The sequence below is a fragment of the Microtus oregoni genome, unplaced genomic scaffold, assembly GCF_018167655.1.
Source record: "Microtus oregoni isolate MIOR12 unplaced genomic scaffold, Mior012 000048F_ref0000485, whole genome shotgun sequence".
NCBI classification, from domain to species: Eukaryota; Metazoa; Chordata; class Mammalia; order Rodentia; family Cricetidae; genus Microtus; species Microtus oregoni.
The window spans coordinates 9,056,578-9,084,300 of NW_024543222.1; the positions used below are offsets into that span (position 1 = coordinate 9,056,578).

A 27,723-nucleotide genomic window follows, 5' to 3' on the forward strand; every position below is an offset into this window, starting at 1 on the left:
AACGGTGTTTCATGAACTGTATGAAACAAGATTCTTGTTTTCAAGCCATACAGTTGATGCTACAGGAATCAGAGGGAAATACACATTGTTTTGCATCACTCTAAGACCTTTATTGTTAAGTAAGCCATTGGGGGATGTTTAAGCATGCTATACATCTGCACAGGCGATTAGAGATGCACGGGACGTGGGAATGCCAACCATTCATTCCATCCTGTGTGTGAACACATAGTGCAACAGAATAGATTTAATCAAACATCAATGATCCCCACCCCCCACCCCCGTTTCAATGGCAGGCATCATGGGAAGACAGAGCAAAGGAAATACAGTGCAATGGAATGTACCTGCCTTCTAGAGAAACAAATTCAAACTGGTGGGGAAGGCATTGTTATGGTGGTTATGATTTCTAGGCTTGGAAATGGTAAATATTCTAATTTAGAGAAGCCATTGCTATTTTAAAAAGCCTAATTCTCTGTGTCTGTCTCTCTGTCTCCAAGTGTGTGTATCTCTCTCTCTCTGTCTCTCTCTCTCTTTCTCTCTCTCTGTCTCTCTCTGTCTCTCTCTCTGTCTCTCTCTCTCTCTCTCTGTCTGTGTGTGTGTGTGTGTGTGTGTAACACATGAGTATATTGTTTGATTTAGCTAATGGATTTTCCATTCCTAAGCAGCGCAGGTTAAACGTGACTTTGGTCACAGATATTAAGTTTCAGGGCAGTTTTTAACTTGCCCCTTGAGCAGATTTCTTATAAGATATCAGGGTTGAAAGATTTACTTATACATGTGCATTTGCAAAGTACATGGTATTCTGTATTGATCCTACATTACAGGAAGAAGCAAAGAAAAATGGAAGAGGGAGAAAAAAGGAAAATTACAAAAGAAAGGAGAGTCCTTCAATACCTCTTTGTTTCGCTGCAGTTGGTAATCTTTGACTGTGTGATTCAGTTCATTCTACTTATGAGATCAAATCTGAGTAACTGTGGTGTGTGTGTGTGTGTGTGTGTGTGTGTGTGTGTGTGTGTGTATGTGTAGAAAAAGAGAGATCGCTGGAAAAAAAGGAAAATGTATGTGTGTTTAAATTAAACAGCAGCTGTATCATATACTCATTCCTAGCTCAGAAACAGTGGAAAAAATACACAAATCATGCCAAGCCATAGCTAATAATTCTTCAGTTTATAAAGCTTACAGTAGTATCTGAGACTGGGTTCATGCTAAAAGGAGTCAGGAATTAACTTAATCCTTTAACACGATAACAGAACGTGCATTTATTTTTGTCCTAAAATTTAAGCATTTCCTAAATTATTCAGTTTATCCCTCTAATACACATTCAAATTAACTTCATTGCTCTATTTCACAAAATGGATCATGCTTGTAGCCAAGTCACCATACGCAAGACCTCACTGCCTTTAGAGAAGATTCTAGCTCTTTTAATTCCTCTCAGCCTACATGTAGCCTCTCAGGATCAGCAGTGAACAGCATTTATTCTCAGATCTCAGCTGCCTCTCACTGCTGCACCCATCTCTGGGATCCCACCCAAATGCTTGAGAACAGTAGGTGTATGAACACAGAGGACTTCTCTGGGGAGCACAGGGAAGGGCCACTCCCTCACTTCTGTTCCCCATTCGTCTGGTTGAACCAAGGTATTTAAGAGAGAAATAGTTCTCCAAATAATGATGCCTCTGCTTCCTCTGTCACATGGTTAGCTTCTAGCATTCACTGATAACACTTTAGGCAAGTCTCACTAAAAGGAGTCTGTGACTTGATGTCACTGTCAATTTCTTAGAGCCACATCTGTCTGCTGCTACCAAGACACCATGACAGGCAAATACGGGACCTCAAACCACACTTCATTTTACTTCCATGTCTCGCGTTTCTGTGCTGAGATATGTCTTATTTGTTTTGCTTAGGTTATGAGATATTATTATAAGATCTCGTTCCATAATTATTTTATCAATGTAAATATTTAGCTCACCTGTCTCTATCTTTATCTATTCCAGCAGCCTCTTTTCTCCCACTCCTAAATATTTCACATTCAAGAGAGGATACAAGGGTGTGCCATAATGAGATTAAGTGTAATCAATTAAGCTTCTTAATAGTTTTCCCAATACAAAATTTGCTACCAGTGCCAAATTTTAATGCTGGAAAGCTGTGGTATTTTTAGATGATCACTTACCAGGTTTAACCTGCTGTGCTTTCTATTGCTGCTGCAAAGGACAGGTGTAACATTTTGTTAAAAATCACACTAACAATGTTGTGCCTTTGGGGAAGGGGCTGAAGGAGGAGGGCTACATCTGGGATTCCATGGAGATTCTATTTAAAGTCAGGAGAGCTTTTTGGTAAGGGACTTCCTTACACTCATCTGGTGGGGAGGTGCCGGTCTCCTCAAGGTTCTCGCAGTTGCTCACAATGGCAACAGCACTGAAGGACCGCCTCCTGACATTGCTATCAGAGGTGCAGGATCCTCGGGCAGGGGATGTTTTCTCCAAGTTGGTGAGTTGTTGATCTTTCCAGTCCAGTTGTTTGGCACTGCAAAAGGGGGCATAGACTTCCACACTTCCTTCAAACTGCAAGCAGTTCACTTTGTAGTACTTTCTCTTCACTTCCAATACATCATTAAACCGATGGCCCCAGAGAATTTCTCTGGGGACGTAGGAACTTCTAGACTGATGGGATGTCCCAGTGGAATCCCCAGTATAGATAAAAGTCACTAAAATCTCGAAATTATCTTTGGCCACTGCTTTGCGATCAAGGGCATACAGAGGACTCTCGTGGTCAATTTCATGGACGATGGTAACTGGGGTTACCAGAATGATCTGGTCATTGACGAGTTTGAGATCTTTAAAGGTCATAGTCATCCGCCCTTCACTGTCTTCTGAGTATCGGAGAAGCTGGGCTCTCACTGTACCCTCTACCACGTGGTTTGGTCGGAAATCACCTATGCGCCACATGAGGCAAAGCTTCCCGTCTCTCATACCAATGAGTGCAAAATAGCTGAAGCGGATGGTCTGGGCTCTCTTCCGGGCGGTGGCCATTTTTGCCAAGGCTGCTCCAATGATGAAGGTGTTTATGATGCAACTTAAGATGGACTGAAGGATGACCGTCAGCACGGCCACAGAGCATTCTTCTGTGACACACCGGTAACCGTACCCTATTGTGGTCTGGGTCTCGAGCGAGAAAAGAAATGCTGCGGTGAACGAATGCACGTTGTCAACACAAGGCGTGATGTCTGGATCATTTAACAGGTCTCCATGATGAAAGGCTATGAGCCAAAATATGGAGCCAAATACCAACCAGGAGAGAATATAAGACAGAGAAAATATCACGAACATGTGACGCCACTTGGTATCCACAAGAGTGGTAAAAATGTCAACCATGTAGCTCCCCCATTCTCCAAAAATGTGTTTAAAGTACACGTTGCAACTGCCATCTTTATGGAGCAGGCGCCTTCTTGCCCTTCTCTTCTCAGCCATAGCATGCTCTGGGGGATAGCCTGGATATTTGGAATTCACATTTACAATTCGGTAACTACTTCCGTAATAGCTCATTCTTTCTTCGTCCTTTAGCACATCCAAGGGAGTTTTATATCAGTTCAAAGTTCCAGGTGAATTGCTAATTTTTGTGTTTTCCTTTTTCCTTAATTTTCAGTTAGAATCTAAAATAAAATAGAGAACAAAAAATTAAACATCTTATTAGCCTTAGATTCCAATTTCCATCTTGACAGCAGTTTGACATATTGGGAGCAATTTTGTTCCATCTAAAGTAGCAAATACTTCATCTGAACTATGGAGACATTCAGTATTGATTCAACATTCTGGTATAGAAAGCAACTCAGTTATTATAGGAACAAAGTGTGCAATTAGAGAAAATCAGATTTTTTTTTATGTATACAGTGTTCGAGTAAACACTATGATGACCCCAAATGATACCTCACAACCCTTTCTCACCTGATGAGAGAACAGTGATTTTATACTAACACATTTTATTGCATGAAAGCAATCTATAATATACAGAGATGAAGTAAGATTCAGTTTCAAGATTTCCAATCACTAATGCCAGAGCAATGAAGAGTTTCTACCTTTACTTTGTAATGAAATGGCTGCTCCCGTTCCTGGAGAAGGCAGCCCCTCGCGGTGGCTTCTTCTCTGCCCCACTTGGGTTTTTCTTCTCGTCTACTTCCCAGAACAGAACAGAATGAATACTGACATCTACTTCTGATTAAATTCTTTTTCTCCTAGCTCCACCCTTAGCCTTGATTGGAAAAGAAAACGTTCTTAACCCCAGAGGAGTTCAAACCACTCCCAGGTGAGCTGTTGGGAAGGTGTAAAGTTGCCTCTGCTTTTGTCTCACAGCCTGTAACCATCCTTACAGCTCTCTGGTTTTTGACACTAACTGCTCTTCTCTCTCCCTCAGAATAGAAGCAGAAAATTTCCCAAAGTTGTAAAGCTCATTTTGCTCTTAAAGGGAGCATACTACCGTTCGACAGACCCCTCTCTTAGCTCTTGGGTGTTTTCGCTGATGCTTGTGCAGCATTCCCTAGGCAAAACTAATTGTCAAGGAAAGTGTATACTTCTCATTTTGGGGGCATCCATGTCTAAAACCACCAAAGTCTGAAAGTAAACTTGAAAAAATGTGATTATCCAAACAGTCTTCAGCTATTTCTGTGTAATAATAGCATCAGCACACTAATGGTTCAGTAGTTATTGGAATCTGCCTTTGACATGATCCACCTGTGCCGGACAGATGGAAGAAAGGAGACTAGAGAGACATGGGCAAGAAGATCCCACCATCCACTCAGTCACACGGAAACACAGTATGACTGAATGCTACTCCCGAAAACTCAATTGGGAATTAATCACTATGGATCTACCTCACTCTTGACTGCAGAAGAGAAGAAAGAGTTAACAGCTCTCTGGCCAGAAAGAATCATTTTCTCTCTCTCCAGGGAGCAGGCCCATTTTTTACAAAGAACTCTTTGTCAAGGGGACCACTTACAAGGACAGACTGTGCTTATGGCCAAAATCCCTGTAAAGCATCATGGGCTTCTCTCTCTCTCTCTCTCTCTCTCTCTCTCTCTCTCTCCCTCTCTCTGTCTTTCTCTCTCTCTCTAACAGTCCATTCTTTAGGTTTGTCTAGAGTAGTTCTTCCTCTCAATGGGCAATCTTTGTCCTTGTATATGGAAAGATATTTGAATAATTGCAAAATAATGACCTAGGTTTACCAAAATGTTTCTAGGATTGCAGGACATAAAATATAAATATCTCTTCTATGTTTTACGGTGCAAACATTACCTGTAATATCTGTTGATTAAATACCAGAGGCACCTGTTTAATTAAATGTAAATTACCCTGAGGCAGAAGCCACTGCAGTTTTGCTCACTCTTTATACTGACCATAGCAGGCAAGAGTCTATGATAAATCATACAAAAACAAACAAACAAAAAATGAGATAATTTCAAACCGCAGTACAGATGTGGAGGTAAAATTGTATTTTTGCTAAATGCTTCCAACCAAGAAAGTTCCTTAAGGAGAACTACCCCAAACCAGGGGAGACTGAGAGCTAAACAACGAAATAAACACACACACACAGATCACAGATCGAGAGCTACTGTGTATGTGTCTGTTTTAGTCAGCTGCCAAAAGGGGAAAGAGGGTTTTATTTGAAACGGCTTTTGGTTGGCATCCTATTCGAATTCCCGTGGTGCTAGGAGCTATTATAAACAAGCCACTTTTGAAACACCTTCCAAAACAGGACAATCGGTGGATTAATTTGCAATTAATACAAGTTATAAGCAAGCAAATTCGGGCATGTGGAAATTGTTGTACTGCTAATAATTTCAGGGTTTGCAGTTATGACTGAGAATTCTGACCCAAGTTCCCCAGGTCCCTGATCGGGTTGTGATGAGATTTGAATCCCTGGTTAAAGGGAATCTGTCGCCACCAAACAAACCGAATTAATAGAACCAGGTTTAATCTGAACAAAGCACTCCTGGGTGATCTCGGGAGGGTACAAAGGGTATCCCATGGCTAATATGGCTACCAAGTGTTAAGTAGCCCATAGGTGTGGTCTTGAGCAGCTCCAAGAAGGGGTTACTTTTGGTGGTTTTCTCAGGGGCAGAGTTTGAAGAGGGCCACTCCAGGGGAGATGCTGCTTGGGGTGCAGAGGGCTGGCTCTGGAATGGGCCTCTGAGCTGGGGATTCCAAACATTCTAGTCTTTTGGAGTATATATGGACTCTAGTTGGCCTTCCAACTAAACAGGTTGGTCACTGTAACCATGCAGTTTGCTTCAATTTATACAGAGATAAGCATTCAAATCCTGTGTAGCATCCCATGTTTCCTTCCTTCCTTCTTTTCTTCCCTCCCTCCCTCCCTCCCTCCCTCCCTCTCTCCCTTCCTCCCTCCCTCCCTCCCTCCTTCCTTCCCTCCTTCCTTTCTTCTTTTGTTTTTCAATTTTGTTTTTGTTTTTCTAGACAGGATTTCTCTGTAGCTTTAGAATGTGCCCTGGAAGTTGCTCTGTAGACCAGACTGGCCTGGAACTCACAGACATCCCCCCATCTATACCTCCCAAGTGCTGGGATTAAAGGCGTGTGCCACCCACCACCCAGCCCCATGCTTTCTTTATATATTCTTTGGTTCTCCAACCATGTCAATGAGACATACTTTGAGACAAATATCTTCAATCTAAGTGATAACCGATAGCCGAGTGTGCCCCTCACCTACGTGATCAATGAAGGGCTCATGAAGACCCTTTTGTTAAATATGTTTATTTAAACAAAATAAACATATACTCATCTGGTAAGTGAGTTGTGTTAACTTGAGAATTTTTTCAATTGCTTGCTATGAGATATTAGAAAAATGTTCTTGTAGATTCATGGGGGTTCTGCATTTCATCGGATGAAAGTCTAGCTTTTAAAACATCCATAATGTTGATCAGTGAGGACAGCTTAGCAAGTGAAGGTGCTTGCCACCAGGACTGACGACTTCACTAGATCCTGGGAATCCACACACTGGAAGGAGAGAAATGACTTCTGCAAGCTGTCCTCTGACCTCCACATACCACATCACTCACACAAACACACAAATAAATGTAGTGAATAATTTGGAAATGCTTTGATATTTGCATAGTCATTTCACCATCACAAATTCCATCAAAAAAAAAAAAGCATCTGAAGCGCACTCCCAACTTCAAGATTTATCTCACACTTCACTCTCTAAAAAGAAAACTAGAGCTGGTATAATTATGAAATTATGGAATATAAAGGTCAAAGGCAGATGTTGAATCAAGAGAAGCCCATTTTGCTAGATGATAATTAGCAAAGGCACCAGATGCACTTTGACTCCCTGGCTGTGGGGTAGTGCTTTCTATACACGGGTTAAAACAAATGGAACCTTCACAATCTGGAGGATAAAACCTTCTGATCATCAGCGATTATTAAAACCTTCAAACGTTGTGACTGGAGACATGGATCAGAGATAAGGAGCCCTGATTGATCTTTCTGAGGAGCCTGGCTCAAATGCCAGGAACACAGGGCACATCTCAACCTCTGCAACTCCAGTTCCAGGGGATTATGCCCCCGCCTGACTTCCATGTCTACCAGCTAGGCATATGGTGTACAGGCATATATGCAGGAAATACACTCACACACATGAAATAAAATAAATCCATCTACAGGTATTTAGAAAGCTACTAGGAGGTAGCTTATTTCATTTGGAAGAAGACAGAATTAGAGAAAGTATGCCTTTCTCAGAGAGCCATTTTTCTAATATCTTGCTAATTATATTAAGAGTAGACACTAAAAAAATAATATAAAGTCCACTTTTAAAATGACTGCTGGGCTCTGCTATCAGACCTCTCTTTTAATAATTTCTTTGCATGGATTCAAGCTGAGTGCACCTTTTACTAATTCAGTGCCTTTTGAATGGGCCATAGACACAACAGGGGGCATTTAAAAAAAAAAACATGAACACCCTCCCATACTTGTTCTCGTTTTTTCATGCATAAAACTGAAACAATTTATCTTCCATTCAGCTGCATCCTCCCATATTTAACTGTTTACCAAGTGAACCACCCTTGCAACTAGGTCTTCAAAAATAAGCTTTCTCCCAGCAGGTTAAGAGTACAGCACAATGACCAAGATTTTGCATCCTCATTTCTCATAGATGTTAAAATGAAATCTTGCCTCTACCACCTACTTAGCATAAACACATTCATTATTGCTCTTGCGTAATTCAGTATGCACCACAAAAAAAAATGAGCTAAAATATTTTTGGTGAAATCCAATTATTGAAGCCAGTGGCTTTGGAGGTTAACGAGTTCTTTTTTTTTTTTTTTCCCCACATAAAGGATCTGAGGCAGTTGACACTTAAGTCATCAGTAATCAAATTACTCTCCTGGCAGCTATTAAATGAGATAAGTTTTGATGGAAATCTGAGAGCTGCTAGGGCAAAGAGGAGAAAGGATGGCTTCATTCCTCTCGAAGTCATTGCTTTGAAAATAGCCTCTTTTGTGGAGAAAATGGGGTAGTGAATTAGAGATGTGGTGGGGGCAGTTGTAGGGAGGGTGGGCTGAGCTCTGGTTGGAGGAAGGACAGAGAGGAATGATGAACTAGACCCCAGAATAAATGAGGTCGTTTGCATTTTCTACAAAACCTGTTCTTCCACTCCTTGCTTTGCAATGATGCTTCCCCTTTATCTTTCCTTAAGAGTAAAAGGCATGAGTGGACACACAGAGCTCCGCATTCAGCAGCTAAATGTGTGCTTCACCTAAAAGACTCTCTCCCTATCTCACCAGACCCCACCAACTTCTTGCTCAAATAGCTTCTCTTTGACGATACATCTGTTTAGTTCTCCTGTTTCCTTCTCAGTAGGCTCTCAACTCAGACTTTCATCTCAGACTCAGGGTGGTTACAGGGGCTGGAGTAGGTAGAAGTGGGAGAGGGGATGGGGGAAGGGAGAGGGTGGGAGTGAGAAGGTGTGAGTTTGGGGGAGTATACCTGTAGCTTTCCTTTGCATGAAAATGTCCTGAAGTTACCTAGTACCATGTACAATAAGAACTAGAGAACAAGAAAGGGACTATAATGAGTTAAGAACAAGCAAGTAAACTGGATGTGGGGGCAGGGAGAACTCAGCATCACAGGACCAGTGGGGACATTCACTTGAGATCCTGTTTCTTCCCAGTTTGTCTTTCAGTAATATCCACAACCTAATTTAATTCCTTTCTCACCCCCAATGTTGCCATGTGTTTTTAAACTTTTTCTTAAATGTACTTCTTTATTTTGTGTGTGTGTGTGCTGAGTTTAAATTCACATACATGCCATGGGGTCTGGAGGTCAAAGGACAACTTTCAGACTTTGTCCTCTCTACCTACCTTTTTCTTTTCTTTTCTTTTATTTATTTTTATCTTTAATGCCTTTATTTTCTTTCAATTGATCATATTTTTCATGTGAAAACTACTTCTATTTCTTTTTTATTGATTTTTATCGAGCTCTACATTTTTCTCTGCTCCCCTCCCTGCCTCTCCCAAACCCTTCAACCCCCTCCCAAGGTCCCCATGCTCCCACTTTACTCAGGAGTTCTTGTCTTTTTCTACTCTACCCACCATTTTTTTTTGAGGCAGGGTCTCTCTTTGGCTTTTGACTGTGCTTCTGACTCCTGGCTAGTTGATACATGAATTTCACATGATTCTTTTGTCTCCATTTTTCATTTTGCTATTTTAGTGTTGGATTCTCATTGCTGTTTCCACACCTTTCTTTTGACATGGGTTCCATGGGTGGAACTCAGGTTGTTAGGCTTGCGCAGTGAGTTCACTTACTCACAGAGCTGCCTTGCTGCTTTACAAACAAGTACAAAGTCTGAGACTAGGATAAGTTTCCAAGTTTCCTTGATGTCAACATTACTGCAAAAACAATTTGATTTTTACAGATTCTGTACATGTGTTAAGGTATCAGTTTGTCCTATATAATGACAACATGTATTTAAAATAAAAATTAAAGTCAAATGTTTTATAATTGCAAATAATTTAACTTTAAAATCTAACTGTGTTAATAAGAAATGTCTAGAAGGTATTTTTGATGCTAAAGAGATGGTTAAGTGAGTTAATAGTCCTGACTATTCAAGCATGAAGACCTGAATTCGGGAGCCAGAACTCACATAAAAAGTAGAACATGTCACAGGGCATTGGTGGCACATACCTTTAATCCCAGCAGTGGTGGCGCATGCCTTTCATCCCAGCACTCCGGAGGCAAAGGCAGGTAGATCTCTATGAGTTCAAGGACAACCTGGTCTACAGATTGAGTTCCAGGACAGGCTCCAAAGCTACAGAGAAATCCTGTCTCAAAAACAAAAAAGAAATAAACAAACAAAAAAGCTAGAGCATGCCTATGTCTATACCCACATCATCACTGTATGCACTGATGCACTGTATGGAACACATATGGGAGGATCACGGGTACTGCAGGTTGTCCCAGACATTTTGTTTGATGTAGACAGTGAATGGTAGAGCAGCGTGCCTCACATCTGCAGTATCTTTGTATGACTTCCACATGAATGTGCAAAAGTGTGTTTGGGGGGGAGGGGGTTATTGGGTTATCACAGAGAAACCCTAAGTGCTGAGACAGCCTTCAGTTCATGGTAGCTTTGCATTCTTGTGACTAAGCCACCAGAGTTGTTTCTTGGTCCTTCTGCTAGCCTCTCAAAGCCAAGACAGCAAATGACATTTCTTTTTATAAGAACTATCTCATATAGGAGGTTTCTTTTTCTCTACATACGTACATACATACACACATCCATACATACACACATATGCACATGCACATACACATGCTTATTGAATTTGATTTGAGAATTTTATTGTTACTTTTTCTGAGGACTCTACCAAAAAGAACCAAGAACTCCCAAACTTAGCAAATTCAACAGCCTAAGAAATTCGCAAGGTTATCCCACACTTGCTTACTGTCTAGAGGAGGTGTGCTCGCTTGGGTAAAACAAGTTTTGATAATTTTTTGTTTGTTTTTATCTTGATCACCAGCCTGCCCATCCCTGCCTTGATTGGATGCTAGCCCACCCTTGCTATTGTTGGATGCTAGCCCACCTCTGCCTTGGTTGGAGGTTAGCCTGGGTTGCTCATACCTTAGCTTGAGCTGGATTGAGATGGGTGCAGAAGCCAGTTGGGATTAGATCAAATGTCCCTTTAAAAGACACATTTCAATCTCTGTTGTGCTATAAAAACCTGTCAGCAATGATTTCTAAATTTATATTGAGAATCTGTTCAGCTGACTTCTATTATATACTAGGTCTAGTCACTTCTGAACATTGGAGGTCAGCCTCCTATTCTTGTGGAGTTTTAAAAAAAGCGACATTGCTACTAGCTTCTAGGGAAAAGGAACAATATATGTCAGCATGCAGAAGGAAGAACAGCAAAGAGGGAAGGTACCATGTGACCCAGGCCACCAGAAGGGCTTTGACGCAGAACCTGCCATTCAGGTTCAGTGCACATTACTTCTTGCCCCAGGTAAAATGCTTCCAAGCCAACCTGGCTCTCCACTCTATTTTGTTTTTCTATGACCTAGTCACTATCTGGTTGTTAAGGCTCTCATTATTTATAGGTGTGATTTCGCTGATTGTTCTGTACTAATTCTAAGAGCTGGTTCTCACAGGAACCGAACATTACAGGAACTCATCTGCATTTTACCATTGAACTCGGCTTCTGCTTTCTTTCACCTGACTTCACCCAGCTTGTATAACACCTGCCTCCTAACACAGCTCTCGCCTCTCTCTTCCCTGGACCCTTTAAGATGAAATGAAACCAGCTGCTGTGGGTACTATCCAAAGCAGCAACCCGAGCCTGCAAAGGAGAGTGGAAAGGACAGGAAAATGAAAATCAGAGACTTGTATCTATCTATGCTTCAGCCACATGTCAGCAAAATGATATCAGCACTTCACAAATGTTTTTCAGCTGATTCTGTTTATATGGAGTTTGAGAGTAGCACTTGATGTATTGCAAAAGGTTTTCATGAGGAACAAATGGAAAACTCACTAGCACCATGGATGTTCTTTAACTTTATTGTACTTTCTTAACCGGAAAAATTATCTATCCTCCAATAGCTCATCATACTGAGTACTTGTCTAGTCTGAAAGGGATGAATGTCCAGGCGATGAATTGGAATTAACTAAGGAAGAAGAAACAATTGCATCTCAGGAAAAGGAAAACCCATCACAGAAAATTCTATGATCTCTCTCTCTCTCTCTCTCTCTCTCTCTCTCTCTCTCTCTCTCTCTGTGTGTGTGTGTGTGTGTGTGTGTGTGTGTGTGTGTGTGTGTGTGTTTGGGGGATTTGGGAGAGAAGAATCAGGAAATGTAGTGGAAGCTTCCTCTCCCTATGTTTCTAGAGCAGGGCCATCTGATGATATAGAGGGCGACCAATCAGAATTTCACAGTCAAAATTGAACTGTACAAATTACATAAAGGCTTTTCAGTACTGTTATTTAAAGACACTCCAGGGGGTCCTCAGGTCAGTGGTGAGAGGCTGCATACTGAATGTCCAAGAAGAACATAGGTATCATTTCTTAGGAGACAGCCTCAGATATTCCAACTTTTCTTGTTACTTGCCTTTGCCCAGAGTTCCTTTACATTGTAAAAATTCTTTTATCCTCCAAACTGAATTTTTTCATCATTTTTCATCTTTATATCAACCAGTGACAATTTTCATTGTTTGAACAACAAAGCATTGGGAAAAATCAACTTAATGCCAAGAGAAAATATCTTCTATTTGCAAGAACATATTCTAATCAGTTTTCTAGATTACATTTCAACTATCAGCAGGTCCTAGGTAGTAGAATTAGTTTCCCCGCTGTTTTCTCCTCCTGTCAAAGTTATCATATCTTCAATGAATCATATTTTCAGAGAACCATAGTGAAAGCCCCTTAGCAGGTTCTTCTTTTGTCTTTTGTCCACCAAAGCGGTCATTGTTGACTTAAGGAAGACTTCCAATTGTCATTGGAGTGTTTTTCATAATCTTTACTAAACACAGAGTGGTGATATCTGAGCTCTATGCATCTCTGACTATTCTGCCATAGAAAGAACCCTTCACCACATCTTTAGTTTTCTCTAATTTTTATGTGTGTGTGTTTAGTGTCACGTGTGACATTGTGTGTGTGTGTGTATGTGTGTGTGAGTGTGTGTGTGAATGCACGTGTGCTCAACTGTACAGGTGGAGGTGGAGGCCAGATATTCACAATGGGGTTGCTTCCTAAACACTTCTCCACTTATGTTTTGAGGTAAGTTATTCCATGCATCTTAGATGTTAAGCTACACTGGCCAGAGAGCTTCTCTCTGAAAACTCTCTGTACCTCTGTATATTCCTCCCCAGTGGTGGAGTTGGAGGTACCCATGGCCCCCTCTGGCTCTTCTAAATGCCAAGGATCTGAACTCAGTTTCTCATACTTTTGAAGCAAACATTGTGACCAGTACACATAACACACATGCATGTTTTTTCTAGTGTTAATTTGCCTGTTGTGTTTCATAGACTCTATTAGTTCACTCTGAGAAGGAAAATCTCTCTGCCTTACATCACGGAATGTTGGGTAGTTGTGACCAGGGACATGAGATCTGCAAAGCCCACAATCTTTGGATCTTTATGGAAGTATCCCAAACCTGCTCTAATACATGACTAAATTATCGACTGGATTGCATCATGAAAAGATTACACGCTACACAAGGAAAGGACCACACTAATCTTTTCACTTCTGCATCCCTTGTAGCTAATGCAATAGGTGGCATTCAGGAATTCACTACTTGTAACCTGATGGAATGGATTAGCAAACACTGGAAAGACAATATTTCCTATCAAAGAACCTATAGTCCTAAGATCATCAACGCCCTATCAATACTGACACACTTCCAAATTCCAAATCCCAATGATTCTGTTTCTTGTCTCCATAACCTCCAATTCAAAATTTAAAAACAAAAACAAAAATAAAACAAAACAACAACAATAAAAACCCTCCTGTTTGAAAGTCTTTTGGAACAACTATAAGCCTTACTATAATAGTTGTGTTCAAGCATACTACAGAATTCTCTAGAAATATGAAACTTTAAAACATTGAACTTGGTACTAAAAAGTATTTTCCTAGGACTAGGGGCATAGCTCGGATGGGATAATACTTGTCTAGCATGCCAGAGGCCCTGGGTTCAATCCTCAGCATCACAGTGGTGAGTGACTGAGAGAAATAATCTTCCCCAGAAATAAGCTGCCTGCCTAATTGGCTATCCAATGACAAGAGTCCAGATCTGAAAACATATACACAAGCAACATCAAATGGGCTTAGCAGATTGTATGTATATATTTAGGCATTTATATGTGTATATATACATACATATGTGTTCATGTATATAAATACACATATCTACATACACATTATGCATATATATGTATTTATACATAACAGTAAGAGTTAAACAAACATTAGGCCATGATTTCAAGCAGGAGGGAACCACGTGGGAGAGACTGGAGGGAAGAAAGGGAAAGAGGAAAATGATGTAATTGTATTTTGATTTTTAAAAGCTAAAAAAAAAATCAGTACACATTCTAAATTACAGAAATTTAAACTAATATAGCACTTTTACTGAAAAATGTCATTCTAAAACTTTATCATGGATGGGCACAAAAACCTACCAAAAGAGAAAAGAAAGCTGTTTGTGGTGATTTTTGAGTTTTGCCAGACCATCTAATAAACGTGGGTTTGTGTAGGTGCTGCAAGATAAATAGAAACCCAGAGACAGATACTGGGGTTCAACCTGAAGGTCAGAAAAGCCAAACAGACAGCCACTGGCTCTTACCTCCACCTTAGTCTGAAATGGCGATCCTGCCTCCAGGAATCTCAGAATGAGACTGTGTCTGAGAGCTGCTTTCTCCTGTCTTATATTCCTCTCTTGTGTTGGGAATCAAGGTGAGTACCCCTACTGCCCACTTTCTATGGCAACTGGTGTGGCTACTAGGATTAAAGGTGTGTGTCATCACTACCTGGTCTGTGACTAATCAGTGCAGCTGTTGTACTCTCTGAACTTCAGACAAGCTTTTTATTAAAATATAAACGAAATATCAATATATATATATAGGAAATTAGCATAGCCAGGTTTACTCTGTAAATATTAAAAGTGATACAGGAAAAACATGTAACATGATTTGGCACAAATAGAAACATAATTATCAAACAGTTTGAACACTGCAACTTCAAAACTTAAATATACTTAAATGCAGGAAGGTATGCAAAACAAATTTGTAATTCTATCAGTTTAGTAGGATTATTTATTCTCCTTTTTCTATTTATTATTTGTATGTTTATATATCTTGAATTTTACAATGGGAGGCTGTGTAAATGCTTGAGTGGGTAGCGGTGCTTGCTGTGCAAGCGTGATGATCTGAGTTTAGATCCCAGAACCCATGAAAACAAACTGGCACATTCCACTCCATCTTTGACCCCAGCACCATTGTTAAGGATCAGAGACTGGAGGATGGTTGGGACTTGCTGGCCACCAGCCTAGATTCAGATTCAGGGAGAGACGCTGTCTCAAAAGAAAAAGGCAGAGAGTGAGATATTAAGACATTCAATGGCCCACTCTACCACGTATGTACATATACCACATACTGCACCCAAACACAAGAGAGAGAGAGAGAGAGAGAGAGAGAGAGAGAGAGGATGAGAATGAGAATGAAATTTTACAGTAAACACATCTTTTGAAAAAAAGAAATCCAGGTATTTTCAGTTCAAAATTTGAAAACTGCCAATTCTGAGGCTCTCTAAAGAGAAAACAAACCAACAGCAATCTACAAGCATTTATTAGACCTTTTAAAAGGCAGCTATAAATAGCCTGGAGAAGCAGACAGTCTTACAGACATCTAAAGTCAGACATTGATGCGGTAATTTTTGCTGGAACAATTCACAGAAACAAATATAGTGACATTTAATTCCTCTAAGTAAAACCAGATCTCCTTTGAAACACGGAGGTGGTGGGGGAAGAGGGAGTTGATCAGATCTGGACACTGAGAACAATTGGGAAAACGGTGAAAGCTACGGGTACTCTATCAGGGTTACATAAAGCAGCGGTTCAAAGGAGGCAGAGTATACATGCCCCTTTTAGTACTGCCTTTCCTACCTTCCCCATTCCAGACTATATTAAACTGTCAATACCTCCATTTCTTGGCTCAAAAGAGCCTAATATGTTTTCAGAATCTTTCTTTTATCTTTGGAAAGAAACCATTAACACATGCCGTTATGTGCAGGATTGTGGTCTATAAGAACAGATTTTGAAACCCCAAAGAAATAGGAAGTGGATGAAGGTTCTACGCAGTTATTAGCATGTGCATTTGCATACACAGTGTATCTTAATGCAACCTACTGAGGTCCAAACCCATACTCAGGACAGCACTGCAGTGTGCTTGAATGTGTGGTCCTCTAACAACTTGCCTTTAAAATCCCAGAGAAGGAAATGACACTAGCAATTTCTGGAACTTTCTTAGCGCTGTCATTGGACTACGATAGTACCACATGGATTTTATACATCCTCAACCCCAGAATCTGCTTCTTTAACATTTTACTGAGACTAGCTATGGAAAGATAAGAATTTGAGTTCAAATGTTTGGTGGCTCACTAGGAAAAGTTGGCATTTTTGGAAGAGGTTACAATGTCCACGATTGAGTAAGTTTGTTCATTTGGATTGGTGTTTTTGAAGGAGAAAGTTGCCCTTATAAGCTGGTACCTGCTTCTCGGCATTTGTGGGAAAAGTACAGCTCTGGGCATAAAATGAGACTGTGTTCCAGAACCTATTCTTAGTGAGGGTTTAACAACAGGACTTATAGCTATGATTACTTAAAGAGAATTAAATAGTATGGATTAGGGTTGCCTTTGCAGAATGTCACCGTCTTTGAGGGTAGGTTTCTATGACAAGGGCATTAAGCAACCTTTGTGTGGGCATACCTGCAGTGAAAGGGAAGATGCACAACTTCCGAGACTTGTTTAAAAGTTCGCTTTCCATCTAATTGTCTTGACCTTCAGGGTACTTGAGGAAGATGTGACAGAACTGCCCAGAAGAACCCCTAGCATCACTGAGAATAGAAATCATGTGAGATACCTGGCACTTACTTTGGGTAACAAAACAGTCTTCCTTGTGGTTCCATGCCAGGTTGCCTATGACTGACCTATAATAGATTCCAGACAGTTTCATTTGAAAGTGGCTCTGATTAGAACTAACTGTGCATTCCCAAACAAACGGAACTTATGGAAAGCATATGTGCCAAGACTTTTGACCTTCTCAGTTCGGCATTAATGGTATCCCGACAGAAACCTAACTCCGGTGTCTCTGTTACGATTTTCTCATTTGGGATGAGGGCCTGCAAACTGTCCTCTCTGGCAACATGAAGGCTATTTATTAGTCTATTGCATCTGCTGGGAATCAGTGAACTCACAGATGTGTTATGCTTGTAGACTAGGAACTCCCTGGATAGTGTCTACAACTTCTCTGACCTTTAAATGATTCAGTATCTGTTTTAAGTTGTCAAACCGAAAACTCAGGGCATCTTTATTGGGGAGGAAAATGAAGCAACTGTTATCGCTTGTTGGCTCAATTCCCATTTCCCTGGTGGATACAGAAAATTGAGAAGGCCCTAAAATACAAGACAAGATAGCCTCTAAGGAAGATCCAGACAAATAGCCTCTTAAGGATTCTACACGCTGCACGCTGCTAGCAAGTGGGATTAGCTTTCTATTTCTGTGTGCATTCCCAAGGCTCCTTAGATGGGAAGAACGACCACCGGTGAGTTTTTGGATGATTTAGGTAGATAGTAAGACTAAAGTCCATTTGATAGACCCTTGAATTTTCATGAATCTGATTTTCTGTGCTTTCTCTTCTCATTATACTTTTGTTTCCGTGATGGTGCTGTAGATTAACCCAGCCTGACCTGACTTGAAAGGTTTGAATTTCATTATTCATGAATGTCTACACAAAGTGACAATCCAAATCAGCAATATTTTCCTCAGAAAGGTAAGTGAGATGTATCTCGGTCCCAGTGTTTCTCAAGCAACAGTATTTATTTTGGCAGGACCTAGACTGTCAGGCTAAGCATAGGCAGAGGCACTTTTTGAGTTGTATCTCCTTGTAAAACGATGAAACTTTCTCTTAAGTGACTCTGTTTCATAACCAAATGTACTAATGCCTACAATGATGTTAAAAACATGAAAATGGTTTCATGTATTCGATTTAATCAGTATTCAACTGTGTCTGTGATGACCTGGATTAAGGATTGGAAAGGTTCTTATTGTCGTTAAAGAAAGCCAGCCTTGTTCTACCGGAGATGTTCTCTCAAAGAGCCCTCTTAAAAAGCACACCTCTGTGAGAAAGTAGTATCAGAGTGATTGAGGCTAGGGCTTCATGAGAAAGAAAGTTGGCTTTGCTTGAGACCTTCTCAGCATTTAAGACTCCAGCTGGCACCCTGACAATATGCTTCTCTGGTTAACTTTGCTTCCTCAGCTGATGAAGGAAGGTAGAGCCATACACAGATAAACTGTAAAAGTAAAGTAATAAAAAATCAGATTGTGTTTAGCTCGGAATAAGCTCTTGCTTCGTAAAGAACAACCATCTGTGTACCTGGGGATGCTATTCTCTCTGGCTTTGTGTTCTCTGAAACACAAAGACAATGTGATCAGTTAAAGACAATAATTGACAGGCAAAAAACCATTTAGGAATTCAAATATTAATACCTAAGTCTAATTCATGCAGCAGGCAGTATGCCTATGAAAATTTGAGTGATGCTTAACTCAAACAAATGCATTTCCAACAAGCCAATCAAAACTTTTTATTCACCAAGGATTTACACAACATAGAAATACAATGAACAAACTCTAAAATATTTTGAAACCAGAAACGAATGTGATTGGGGTGCACTGTATGAAATCCCCAAGTAATTAATAAAAATATTATGCTGCAGAAAAATAAAGATTATTTACAACAAGTTTTACTATAAATCATGTGCCCACTTCCCTTTGGTTTGTAATGCCTGGAGAAGGACACAGAGATGAGTCAATTGCTTTCTTTGGAAATAAAATTTGATTTTGCTATCACTTCATCAAAATGCCATTAACATGCCCATACAATAAATATCATTGGCAAGAAATTCATCCACTGGGAATTGTTTGAGGTTTAATATACAATCGAAGAATATGCTAAGAATGTTGGTGGTTATTTCCATTCACAGAACTTAGGAACAGAGGCAGAAATGCTGTTTGGGTGTTGTTTCTACAGTGTGAAACTTCATTGGCATTTTGGATTCTTTTCTTGTTGTTGTTGGGGTTTTTTTGTTGTTGTTTTTTTTTTTTTTGGTGTTTTTCGAGACAGGGTTTCTTTGTAGCTATGGAGCCTGTCCTGGAACTAGCTCTTGTAGACCAGGCTGGTCTCAAACTCACAAAGATTCGCCTGCCTCTGCCTCCCGAGTGCTGGGATTAAAGGCGTGCGCCACCACCTCCCAGCGTGGATTCTTGAGTCTCTTATAACTTTTCTGTAATGGCAAACTGGGTACCGAAATTTAAAAAGAAAGAAAAAAAGAAAGGAAGAAATGAAGAAAGGAGGGAGAGAGAGGGGGAGGGAGGGAAGGAGGGAAGAGAGGGAGGAAAAGGAGGGAAGGAGGAAAAAGAGGGAGGGAGGGAGAGAGAGAGAGGGAGAGAGAGAGAGAGAGAGAAAGAAAGAAAGAAAGAAAGAAAGAAAGAAAGAAAGAAAAATGTAATGGTGAGGCCAAGCTCAAGGTTAGGGTACTTGCCTTGCATGTGTGAGACCATATAAACATGCAATTAAAATCCAACCCTCTGAGGCAGATTTCCAGCCAGTTGTGAGTGTTCCCATGCCAGCTCCTGTATCCACAAACATTTTTTTAAAGGACACATATCAAGCTAAGAAAATATTTGTGCTTTTATTCATTCACATTTAGCTAAATGGCACCAGAAACTTTTGAAAGCCAAGAATTATAAGGCTGACTCTCTGACCCTCTGGGATTTCCACTTGGATCACAGCTCTCTTTCCCTGAGCTGCAAAAACATGGCAACAGCTTGGGTCTGCCTAACCATCAAGCAAAGCAGGTCTCCACCTCCTTCCCTGAAGCGGACCTCTTCTGTTTTGAGGCAAAGAATACCCTGTATGGAAACAGCACATTGGAACCATTCGTCTTGCTTATGTGTGGACATGCTGCACTGCTCCTTTCCCTGAAGAGATCTTACTCTCAATCACATATAATAGCACTAATCAAACAGCAACTACATAAGCAGTGATGGCCAGGAAGTCATCTGATCAGTGTGTGTATAACTTATCAGTGTGGTACAACCTTCAGGTCTTTGGCGATGCCAATCAACATTTATCTATGTGTTCCCTGTGGCTGCTTTTCGGACATCACCCACTCATTGCTTCATCTCTTCTCTCAGGGTTGCAATACCTGACCACTAATGCCTGCTTCCTAATGATGATCATATAATGCAGGTTGTAATAAAAACGTTTTTGATGATACAATTTAAATTTTTCATTGTACATATTTGTTGGCCATATATTGTATTGCATAGGAGCAATTTCCTATACATTTACAGCATACACTGAGCATTCCATTTTATCCCCTGGCATTCTATCCCATCATCCCTTCCCTCCCCATTTCTTTTTCCCATAAACTCTCTTTTGTTCTCCTAGACAATTTTATTCCCACTTACTCTATATGTATATATGTGTGTGTGTGTGTGTGTGTATGATTTTATGTATTTATATAAAATCTAGAAACCACATATAAAACATTATATTAGTCTGAGACTAGCTTAATTTGCTCAATATTTCTAGTTGTATGCATTTTCCTACAAAAAGGACTCTTCTTTATGGCCACAAAAATTCCATAGTGCACACCTGCAGCAATTATCTATTTCTCTGTTCTTTTCTCTGATATTGGACAGAACCCAACTAGTGAAGCCAGTACCAGAACTTGTAGACCAACTTTAAGAGGACTACCCAGAAGTGGGCACAGAATTTATAACTCCATCTTTGTAGTTCTACACAGAGGTTTGACTAACACTAGTGACCCTTGCTTATGATTCTATCACCTGTCACTTATATGTTTTGTTGTTATTGTTCTTGCTTTTGTTTTAAGATCTCACTGTGTATGCCAGGCTGGCTTTGTACTCACAGAGATCCATCTACCTCTGATTCCCAAGTGTTGGGGTTAAAGGTCTGTGCAACCAGACCCTACTAAGTATATTTTATGTTACATTTATATATTTTATAGTTTGTCAATTCCCTAGCTACAAGAGAAACTGAAGCAATTTACTAAAGAGTGCTCCAAAATCTAGGATTTCAATCAGTTCTCTATAACTAGACAAAAATAATGCGAAGAGATCAATGTCACACACTGGGATTGCCTGTCTTTTGTGTGTAATGCTGAGCCTGGTTTCTAGAATTAAACTGATCTAATTCTAATCTTCTGTCTCCCTGTACCAGGTTGCTGCAAGATAGTTCAGTTTACCTGAACTATATCTACTTTGTCTGGATAAGCCAAAACATTGAGTAAATATCAGCCTACTAAACCTGACCAGACCAAAGCATTAAGAATCTGAAGACTCTGCACTTGGGAAACAGAGGCAGGAGGATCCCTGTGAGTACAAGCCAAGCTTGGCCTAAAGAGGGAGTTCCAGAACAGCCAAGGCTACAGACAGAGAACCTGTTTCAAAAAGAAGGGAGGAAGGAAGGAAGGAAGGAAGGAAGGAAGGAGAAAGAAAGAAAAAGGAAGAAAAAGGAAGAAAGGAAGGAAGGAAGAAAGAGAGAGAGAAAGAAAGAAAGAAAGAAAGAAAGAAGGAAAAGAAAATGAATCTAGAGTCTCCCATGGCAAGAGGCCGAGGTTAGATCTGACAGCTCATCCAGTGATGCCTGTTTATGGGCAGTGTTCAGTGTTCTCATGTGTAAGATTACACATCCAGTGACTGAATGAGAGACAAGCCTTCTTGTCTTTGAAAGTCCTTTGGAATGAAACCAAAATGTTTAAAGACAATGGGAAATACAATTCCGCGTGGATTATGTCATAGAGTATCCTGAGGTGTGTAGCAAGGGAAAAGCTTTGTTTGTAGACATCCAAAGTATACAGGATTATCTCTACACTGATTCTGTCTGCAGGCAGATGCTCAGCTCTTGTGGATGAACTAGTCCTAGTCTCAAAGACCCAAGCTTGGGTGTGGTGATGCACACCTGTCATCTGGTATAGCAGGCAAAAGGAGAATTGTGAGTCTGATGCCAGCCTGAACTATTTGGTGAGACCTTGCTTTCAAAACAAATTACGAAAGGTCTGCAGAGATGCTTTTTCACAGCTTCAGGTTTGGTTTCCAGCACCTACATGGCAGCTCGCAGGCATCTGCACCTTTAGTTCCAGGAGAAGTGATGCCCTCTTATGACCTCCTCGGTCATCAGGCACATACATGCAGAACAAAACACTCATATGCATAAAATAAAAACAAATAATTTTGTGTGTCTGGAGAGATGCCTCAGCAGTTAAGAGCACTTGTTCTTCCAGAGCATCAGGGTTTATTTACCAGTATGTGGAGCAAAGACTGTCAGGGCTTTAATATGCGTAATGGCTAAGAAAAGAGGAAAGACAAGGAAAGGAGAACACAGAGTTAAGGAATTTAAAGAACTGATCATGCTTAATGTGTAGTAGATTCAGGTTAGCAAGTTTTATCCAATCACAGGTCCCAGATACAAAGTTGAATCTAGGGATCGCCACATACAGACAGTACAAAAATGTGATACAATCCTCAATCGGAGAAGAACTTCTTAACTGTCAGGCAATTCATGTCCAGGAACATGCTTAATTCTTTTCCCAGCAGCCCTGGAAACTAGGCATCAATATCATCCCCTCCCTCAGATACAGCAATGCTGTTTGACTAGCTTGGTAGACTTTCTGGGATCAACAGGAACGATTGGGAGAAAAGGAATATGAAAAACTTGTCCCATTCTATCCCTAAGGTTTTGTGCTAGGAAGTGCTTTGCCACTGAGACACTCACACGGCTACCTCAGTCAGTAGAGCATGAGATTCTTAATCTCAGGGTTATGGGTTCATGCCCCATATTGGGCACCAGATGTAGCACAAATTCTAATTGGTCTTAATAATAAAATCCCAGAGTCAGATATTGAGGTAAATTCTGAAAGATCAGAGAAGTAAAGGAACCAGTTATTAGAAAGATATTTTACCGCTATCAAACCCTCATATCAAAGTGGGAAAGATGCTGTCTCTATGAAAGCATGCTTCTGGGATGTCATGACAGCTTTGCACTGTTAGGAGCAAAGAAAAGGTTGGAAGCAGAATCATTATTGACGTGTCAGGGGACACTTACTTCTTATAGTTTAGATCCAGGTTCAGGACAGAATTAACTGCTAGGATTGTTGATCTTTGTCTCCACAGATGTGCTACAGAGCTATAATAACAAGAACCTAGGAAATTTCCAGCTCAGAACCTGGAGCTGAAAGGGCTACACATGAGATAAATTGACCTTAACTGTAGGGCTTAGAGGAGGTCACAGGCAGGGATATTAAAGAAGCTGGACCCTAAAACCTCATCTGAGTTCAGCCCAGGCTATGGAGCAAGCAAACTGAGATATAAGAAACAATGGCAAACAGAATGAAAAACATCTTTCCCAGAAAATTCAAGGCAACTATTAAAAAAATAGATTTTAATTCATAAAGAATTTCTGGGGAAAATAATAAAATTTGTTGAAGTGTAGAGATATTTTAGATCTGGGGGTCTATTGAAAGCATTTTTAAGCAGTCATTGTAATGGTAACGATGACAGTTGGAAACAAGAGAAAAAAATGAATGAAGGAGAAACTAAGATATACATTCAAAATATATAAAAACATATTCAAAATCTTTATCAATTATCATAGTGAAACAGTTTTTTTTTCTAGGCTGGACATGCCTATTACTGCCCTAGGACTGAGTGGCTGTAACCATCCATATGAGAAGCTCATAAGATCAGTGTTATTAACATTCCCCACAGAAGGAGACTGAAGGGCCATAGCTCATGAGACCTTCATCAGGTCTCCTTCAGATTCCTTCCAATGATCACTGTTGATAATGTAAGCAATTGATTGGGGTGGGATTTCTTGGTGGGGTCATCAAGATGCTCAAGCTACCTCCCAGTGGTGTAGCTGCCCTTTGAGCCATCCCTCTTACTAGAAGTAACTACAGAAACCTCATAAGTTCACTTTTCTAGACTTGAATGGAATTATTTCTTTGGTATGTGGATGATCTAACTAGGGGTGTTAGTCCATTCGTAATGATCTCTCAGGAAAAAAGAATCACCCAACAAACATCAACTATTTGGTGACGTAGATTTTCCCAAACACTTAAAACATGACTCTGATCTGAGAAGCTGACACCCTTGCATGCAGAAACCATATGTATAAGTTTGTGTGTGTGTGTTTGTGCACATGATATGAGACAGAGGTCCTGCTTTGTGATGTTAGTCTAAGAACTGCCTACTGAAAGTATACAGCTACAAATTTAATACCCTTATCAACAAGAATATTTTGTCACTAATATTTTTAACAATAGACACCATCGTGGGACTATTTGTTTCAAATTTGTGTAATCAAAGGGTTTGTGGAGGAATTTCCTGCATTTGTTCAAGAGTTGGGCTAGATAACTCTGAAGTTCTCTTTTAACAAAAAGATGCTAAAGGGTTTCATGTGGCGAAGTTTTCATCAACAAGCACACACTATTTACTGCAGTATTAGGAGATGAACAGTTGTGAGTCGCTGTCTAAGAGGATTAAAATTAAAAGTGTCACAAAGACATCATCATCTCATTAGGATCCAAGCACTGGAATCGTCTGATGTCAAAGGAGAATTGTGAGTTTTGCTGTCATATCAACAGGAAATGTCACTTCCTTTCTTGCCTGGTTGCTATCTTTGCTTTTGATCAGTGTTGACTGTTATAGTTTAGTTGGCTTGTTTTCTTTCTTTCTTTTTAATTTTGCAATCTGCCTGTAGCTCAAACCTTAAAAACAAATCAACAATAGGATGAGAAACAGTTCCCATGTGATTTGGGATTTTCTGAGCAACCATTAAGAAAAACGCAGGAAGTCATATGTGGTAGCACATACTAATTAACACAATGCTTGGGAAACAGAGGCAGGGGAATTGCTAGTAGTTTAAGGCCAATGTGATCTACATCATGGGTTCTAGTTCAGATGCGGGTACTTAAAGAGACTCTGTCTTTTAAAAAAGAGGAAAACAAACACACGCTACAGGAAATGCTCAAGAACCACAAATTATTCTGGGCCAGTAGCTTTTGGGCTCCAGGTGTCCTGATCCCCTGTGAGGCTAGAGGTACTTCCTCTTGTAAATGGTGTTTTTTTTATATCTATACCTGTATCTGTACCAATGTACACACACACACACACACACACAAACACCGTCTGTGTCCTATGAAGGGTTTCTCATGTTCTAATCACCTAATACAGCAGATACATCATTTCTCAAACCAAATATAGTCTTCACTTTTGCCAGTAAGCACTGATTGTAATGGACAGACTGATTCGCATTTGAACCTCATCATGACCACTTACTTCATGTAACCCAGACTAGTTACTTTACTCCTTGAAAATAGGTAATTACAAAAACTAAATTGGAGAGCCCTGTGGAGTAACAAGAAGTTCTATCAATGTTTAGAAGTTGTAAACTAACGTTAAGTAGTTGAGTCAAACAAGGGCTGACCTGAAACAATCACATGTCAATCAGAGATGAAGCTATTGGGCAGATTTCCTCAATAGTGGATGCTTTGATATGAACCAGCTTAAAAGATCAAAATATAAAATGGTTAATCTTTATTACACCATTACCAGAAGAGAATGTGCCTGGCCCTAAATCATCATGCTTCTTCCTCATGCCAGCCCATCCCAACATACCATCTCTGACCTCAGCTACATCACTAACCACAGAGACTGCTCATCAGCAGAATGAGGCCCAGGGGTGCAACACAGCTACTGAAGCAAAAGCCAAGGCAGCAACACATCCCAGTGGATAATGCTGCTACAAGTACCTTTTGAAAAAGTCTACCTTCCCTACTGCATATTCACAACTAGTTGATATTTTTCTCAAAGCTGAGAACAAAGTGTATGTCCTTGATTCTTGGATCTGAGTCATTTGTTGGAATATCACTCTGAGTTCAGCTATTAAATTAAGTCACTCTTTGCACTAGAGTTTCCCTCTTCTTGAAAATGGAGCTAATGGAAATTATCTTCATGTAGTTTGTGGTCTTTATGTGCCAGGTACGGTATCAGTAGAGATTATATACTATCTGGGGACCGATACTGTTAAAGGTTTTTCTGAAGGAGGTGGGGAGAAACTGAAAAACTTGGAAAGGTCACTCTTGTTAAGCAGTCCATTCTGACTGGACGGTAAGCTTTTTGGGAGCACTGCAAACACTGTCTAAGCCTCCTCTGAGTTCTTAGGATGATTCAAAGACTCACAGGAATCAAAGGGAGCTTTTGGAAGGCAAAGATTCATGTGGCCAATAAGATGTTTACTGCCAAATCCATGATCCTGTACCTACAACAGCCTTAGAATCGCCACACAGTCCAACTGCTTTCTTTCTGATTCTGTTTCTTTCTACTGGTGAAATGAAAGCTTGCAGACAAGGGATAGCCTGAGTATTATTTTCTCGATAGCATCAGTTGAAATAAAGTAATTAATAGAAGCAATTAATGGAAGGTAAACATTAAATTTTAGAAAGCCTGGTGATCATTTGTCCCTAAACAGGTTCCCGTGTTTAGGGGTCGGGTGTGTTACTCTTCACAACCAGTAGTTGCTTTCTGCACATATTCTAATAATCATAATCCGTTCCCATATTTCTAGTTGTGAAGAAGTAACTGTGACAAAACCACTGCATAAGCAGAACTTATCACACAGTTTCAAGCTCTTCCTATTCTTTTGTTGTCACTTGGAGGCAGTGGAAGAGTGACAAAGATGTACAGCATAGCTTTGTTTTATGAATGCCTCTTTGTACAGGAAATTAAAGACTCACTTCTTCCACAGAAGCCACATCAAGCAGCAAAAATAACATCCCACCGGTGAAGCCACTCCTCTTTTAGTCCCCCTCTGTCTGAATGTTGCTCTTCTTAAAAAAAAATAATATCTATAAACTGCACGTTACAGTCTTAGTCTGTTTGGTTTGGTACTCCCTAGAGATGATAGGAAAGAAAAAAGGAATTCCCAGTCATTGGCCTTGTAATTATAAAACATGACTGCATAGACCATGGAAGATGCAGGTGCCCATTAAAAGCCTGAACGCAGAAAGCATGAGCTTAAAGGAACAGATGAGTGAGTGAGTAACTCAGGCTTAGATCACTTTGTATATGACGGCAAGCTCTTACCTTAGTTACAGACCCAAACCCTGGGACCTTTTCATCTTCACCACGACTGCAGCGGACTCATCTCGTGCTCTTTTCTCTGTGCCCTTCTAGTTCACTCTCTGAGGCTGTCAGCACCTACCACACCGCCATGGGGATGAGAAACCCCAGAGCAGAATCTCGCTCTTTTTTGCCTTTCCGGACACATTCAGCGCAGACAAAAGCCAGAGTTCTCGGCGTTTACTCGAGTGAATCGACACTTTCTTTAACTGGTTCCCATGCCTACTCATGGTAGAGAAGCTTGCCAAAGGGGACTGACAGAAAA

At 40.3% G+C, this 27,723-nt stretch overlaps 1 protein-coding gene across 2 annotated transcripts; it reads right to left on the reverse strand.

The window, feature by feature from the left end:
* On the reverse strand, positions 1–27,723 carry Kcnj16 (potassium inwardly rectifying channel subfamily J member 16). Of its 2 annotated transcripts, XR_005972676.1 has the most exons (3): positions 27,423–27,723; positions 2,165–3,643; positions 1–211 (listed from the first exon to the last, which is right to left on the reverse strand). XR_005972676.1 is itself a non-coding variant. In XM_041636155.1 (2 exons), exon 2 carries the CDS (start codon positions 3,534–3,536, stop codon positions 2,277–2,279), a length of 1,260 nt encoding a protein of 419 aa, XP_041492089.1. In that variant the 5' UTR covers positions 3,537–3,643; positions 27,423–27,722; the 3' UTR covers positions 10–2,276. The 2 variants fall into 2 exon arrangements, 1 of the variants encoding a protein (XP_041492089.1); XM_041636155.1 differs by having other exon boundaries at positions 10–3,643; positions 27,423–27,722.

What these genes read in the sequence shown, in the direction of transcription:
- Kcnj16 (XM_041636155.1), bottom strand. Translation starts at nt 3,536, where the DNA reads ATGAGCTATTACGGAAGTAGTTACCGAATTGTAAATGTGAATTCCAAA.